This window comes from Arachis stenosperma, chromosome 2 (genome assembly GCF_014773155.1).
Source record: "Arachis stenosperma cultivar V10309 chromosome 2, arast.V10309.gnm1.PFL2, whole genome shotgun sequence".
Lineage (NCBI taxonomy): Eukaryota > Viridiplantae > Streptophyta > Magnoliopsida > Fabales > Fabaceae > Arachis > Arachis stenosperma.
In genome coordinates this window covers 4,122,837-4,128,112 of record NC_080378.1, presented here as the reverse complement: position 1 = coordinate 4,128,112, position 5,276 = coordinate 4,122,837, and the positions used below count along the sequence as shown (strand labels likewise).

The 5,276-nt window shown below is 32.9% G+C and overlaps 1 protein-coding gene across 1 annotated transcript; it reads right to left on the bottom strand.

Moving 5' to 3' along the window:
* Positions 1-262: 262 nt before the first annotated feature.
* LOC130962093 (uncharacterized) lies at positions 263-4,378 on the bottom strand. Its single transcript, XM_057888185.1, has 9 exons — positions 4,108-4,378; positions 3,772-4,018; positions 3,495-3,644; positions 2,304-2,361; positions 2,129-2,221; positions 1,882-1,980; positions 1,443-1,501; positions 888-947; positions 263-802 (listed from the first exon to the last, which is right to left on the bottom strand). The coding sequence occupies exons 1-9, from the start codon at positions 4,272-4,274 to the stop codon at positions 548-550; spliced, it is 1,188 nt and encodes a 395-aa protein (XP_057744168.1). The 5' UTR covers positions 4,275-4,378; the 3' UTR covers positions 263-547.
* Positions 4,379-5,276: the final 898 nt, after the last annotated feature.

Below are 5,276 nucleotides of genomic sequence, written 5' to 3'. Positions count from 1 at the left end.
CTGCTCCAAATGAGCCACTCCTGCTCCAATAGGTCGTTTAAGACCACCACAAAACCCTACTTCGATTTTCCCTCATCAAATGCCTATTTATATTTCTTTTTTTTTTTAATTCTATGATTTCAGATTTAATCACACCAGTGTCTTTACCGTGCCTAATTAAGAATTTTACCGTCATTAACAACATGAAAGCCAAAGTCAAACATCTTCCTCCTATCCACGTGTAGTTTTTACTAATTGGTGGAAAGGAGATAATCATTGTAGCACAGCACATTTATGGCCACCATAGACCGCACCTCCCATTTATTAGTTAATCAACCCCCTCCTTTTGAAAAATTAAATAACTTCAAATGAAGCTTTGTAACAATGGTGCAGCAAGAATTATTTAAGTAAACAAGGAGTAGCAGTATACGAATATACATGATAGACAGAAATATGGTCATAAATTCTATGTGTATCCTGTGATCAATGCTAGTCCAAACAAACTTCAGGTTCTCTCTCTAAAATCAAATCAAATCACTAGAATGGCAAAATTTTGCAAAATCAAAGACTATACCCTTCTTTTGGGGCTCTGAAGTGAAAACCCCGTTTTTTCATGATGATCTGGGTTTTCCAGAGCTGAAGTAGCAGTTGCAGTACCCTCATCTTTACCCTCGCCAGAGGAATCATTTCCTTCCAACTGCCCTGACGTTGATGAAGATTTGTTTCCGGAAACATTACCAAGCAGGCTTTTATACATAGTAAGGGCCTGAGCCATCATGTTAGCAGGATTGGATGCAGAGCTAGGAAGCAACATTGTCGTTCCCTGAGAAAAAAGTAAAAGAACATAAGACAAATTTCAAAGCGAAAAAAAATGGTTAAATGGTCCTTGTTAGCTTGTAATCTACTACCTCCTTGGCTATGTTACTGAAAGCATGAATATATTGCTCTGCAACCCTTAAACTTGCTGCCTGCAAAGCAAATGACAACATCAATTCCATCACCTCCTTTTATTTCATGATACATGGAAAATTTGAAATAAGTGAGCCAATTAGGAGCAAATCTATACACCAGATTTCCTTTATCAGCTTCAGAGATGATGTCAACTCAAACACCATTCTAGCCTATTTGATTATGGATTGCTCACAATAAATCAAAACTACATAAAATAGTCAACCAGACCCTGCAATGAAAACTGTAATAATGACTCTCTCTCACACATGCAAAAAAAAAAAAAAAATGCTGGCATGCCCCAAGCCCCCCAGCATAAAAAAAATGCATCATGTAAACAGTAGAAATTTAGATGCAAGTAAACAGTAGAAATTTAGATGCTGCATCTATTTTGGTAAACATATTCAAATAGTTACACAATTGGCCAAAATACTAAGAAGTTATGGACCAAAATATAATTTTATTACTTGCACAAGATGCAGCAAATGGAATATGAATAAAATGACAAATCTCACCTCTGCTCCTCCAATTTCTTTCAGGGCTTTTGACACAAGATAGATAGCTTCAGCCTCACCTGAAGAAGTATAATTGTAATTATAAAGACTTAGAGATTAAAGATATCAAGAGGAAGCAACAATTTAGTTTCTTCAAAAAAAAAAGTAAAGGATACATAAAGGAAATAGAGAAGTGATTGCATGCCAATTGGAACACAATGTAAGTGGTGGCTTGATATAAAAGAATACTAGTAATACTTTGGACCATCAGCCTACATTTCATCATCCCCCTCCCTTCTCACACAAAACAACATTTTATCACAAAGAGAACATACATATGACACATTATAAGTATGAAGAGTTTTTGCCTGTGATGCTCAGTGGTGATGCCAAATCCTTCTTAAGAATTAATATGGATACATAATTGAAAGATGGAAACAGAGCAAAACACGAAATTAACCTTTAGCTCTATTGACATGATCCATCTTTGCAGCTTCTGATGCTAGGATCACTGCACTCTTCTTACCATCAGCAATGTTGATGTTGGCCTGTCTCTCTCCTGTTCAACATTAAACATCATCAATTCCAGTACACACACAATCTTAAAAAGCTGGATGACATGGGTGCCAAAGTCAATTCCAGGATGAGAATTAATGTAAAAATATCACAGTAGAACCTCCCAATAAATGGAAAATCAATTTGATTACCTTCAGACTCAAGAATTTGAGCTCTCTTTTTCCGCTCTGCCTCTGCTTGCATCTCCATAGCAGCTCTCACTCCACGTGGAGGAGAGATATCCCCTGAAAGAAAAATTACACATACTGTCAAGTACAAAATCAGGGGAAGGAAAATATTTCAGTTTAAAATATATGTTAAACTTACGTATTTCATATCGAAGGCATTCCAGCCCCCAGCTTTCAGCAGCCACACTAATGGCCTCCTACAACAATTTTTTCCATATAATCAATCTTCGTTATTTGAACACAGATGTGAAAAGAGTTGTTTTTTCTATTCATTGAGAAGAATTTGAAAATCCTGTTTTTTTCTTTATCACAAAGAAAACACTAGTCTAACACCTATTGAAGAAAAGCCTATAGCCATTATTTCATGTCTATTCTCTCTCATCATTGTTAAATGAAACCAAAGGACAAAGGAAATTTAGAAACTATGTTCAGGATTTGAAAGATAATATTCAAATTCGCTTAACAAAATAAGCTTGCTTTCACTTTGAAAAGAAACCTAGCTTATAAACCCATAATCAAATAATAGAATTACTTCCTAAGTCCTAGCCCGAAATCAGAATACAGCGTAAATGCATGACGAGATGTTTTCTTTCCAGCAACTGCAAGCCTTAGGATCTATGTTTGTGGAAGAATATTCAGTTTCCCTACTGTAGATATGTTTGAAACATATTACTGTGCCTTTCAAAATCCACTACAGTTCAAGAAACAATCGTTGGGGAAAAGAAAGATATATATTATTCAGCTATTACATATGCTAGAATGCTCCAATCAATTAATTTTGCAGCATGACACACTGACACATTGATAAGGTATTTAGTAGAAGAGCATACATGATACACATTACACAGTGACAAGATATTTCTAACATGAGCCTTATTTATACTTAGCATGTATTTACAGTCACCATTATAATAGTAATAGCCTCTCAAAATAAATGTACTTCAGTCAAACCAATGATACGCTCAACTTTTTGTTGGTTCCGAATTGGATTTTGAATCAAGTTTATTTCATTGGAGGATAGGGACTAATAACAAAACAGTCACAAACTTGGTGAACATTATGCTTCCGCACTTGTCCCTCATGTATAACTAAATTCAAATAAGACTTCAAAATTACTATATGATAAATAGAACATCAGCTGCAGTTCCAGGAAGTCCAACAGTTCCATGTAAAGAGGCACCATGTTCCTCTTATCCAAGATTTACACCAACACCATACAACTTGAAATTCAATCGGCTAGGATGCTTCCTTAAGTAAGAATAAAAAAGGAAAAATAAAACAGATGCCAAAACGACCAAAACTGATTCAGAAACTATACTCAATTACTTACCACAATCTTCTTATTCAGCGTGTCCCTTTCCTCGAATGTCTTGTCAAGGGTAATCTTACCAAGCTCACTACGCATAGTCGTTTGTGCCAGCTGAATGACAGCATAAATGGGATTCTCTACTCCATAAGAAGCTAGCTTAGGATTCACAATCTGCACCCAGAAATTCAAATACTAAATTAAATAAACACAAAATTTAAATAGATAATTATCAACACCATTATTTGCCGTTGACCAATAAATGAAATAGAGATGCAAGAAAACAAAGAACAATGAAGACCTTGATGTAGAGAACACCGTCAATGAGGATAGTGACATTATCTTTAGTGATAGCAGATTGGTCAGGAATGTTAATAGCCTCCTCTTTGAGGGAATGCACATAAGCAATGCGGTCAACGAAGGGGATCAAGAAATGAATTCCAGAGGGAAGTGTCTTAACGTACTTTCCAAATCTCTCTATCACAAAGGCTTTCTTCTCCGGCACAATGCGAATCCCCCAATTCATCGGAGGAATAATCTCATAATTCCTGCACAATCAATTAAATTTTCATAAAATCTATAAACAAAAAGATTCAGTGGAAATGAATGAATCAGGTGAGAAGAGACATGAAATAACCTAGAGATAGGATCGCGACTAGATCGGAAGTGGCGGAGGGAGGAGATTCGAGATGGAAGAGAAGGGGAAGAAGCTGTGCGATGAGTGAGATGGGTCTGACGACTTAGCTGAGTGAGATTTCGAACTGCTTTTCGTGCTAAACTGGTTTTCCAAATCGTAGTCGCCATTTCCAAGCTTGGATTTCTTCTCTGGAGTCTGGAACAGCAATCCCTTGGTTCTTCAATGACTGGGATTTTAAACCCTGGCCTAAACCCTAAAACCCTTTCATTCTCTCCCTTTTTGTTTTAAACAAGGGTATTCTTGCCGTGCAGACCAAGTTGAACAAAATTCAAATTTTTACGGAAAATAAAAAAAAATTAAATACTTAAAATTTGAAATTATAATAAGATTTACATTGTAAAATTATTAAATTTAGTATAAATTTAATAAAATTAATTTATCTATTTAAAATTATTAATATCGAAATATTTTTAAGAGTTCGATCGAAATTTTAACTATTATATTATACATACAAAAAGATTTATAATATTATTATAATAAATAAAATTTTTAATATTATGATATTATATAATATATGAATCTAAATTTTAAGTGTTAAAAATTAAAAATTAATTAAAAATAATATAAATTACCAGTTTATTATTATTTTAAGATTTTTAATTATTTAATATTTAATTATTTGTGTAATATTTAATATACATTAAATATTTTGTAAATAAATATTTGCTATTTTTATAGATTTTTTTATTTCAACAAAATTTTGACCGTTTACAAAAAAACACACAAAAAATATCTACTCAGTTTTTAAAATTATCAAAACTTAAGAATGAAAAAAAAAATAGAGCTGAGTCACGATTTACGATTCAATATTTAGAATTTTAATTGGATAAATTAGAATTTTAGAGTCAAAATTGAGGTCAAGTTAAAATTTTAAAGACAAAAATAAGTATTTAGTCAACAAAATTCTCTTATATTCTCTTATAAATATTTAATTTTATTTTTTAGTTCACCAAAAAAAACTTAAGAATGAAAATATTTTTTTTCAACTAAGTTTGCAAAAAAAAAATAGTATCGAAATTTGATGTCTTTGTGGTGAAATGAATATATAGAAATAAAATAAAAAATTTATAAGAGATTGTAAGAGAATTTTGTTGACTAAATACTTATTT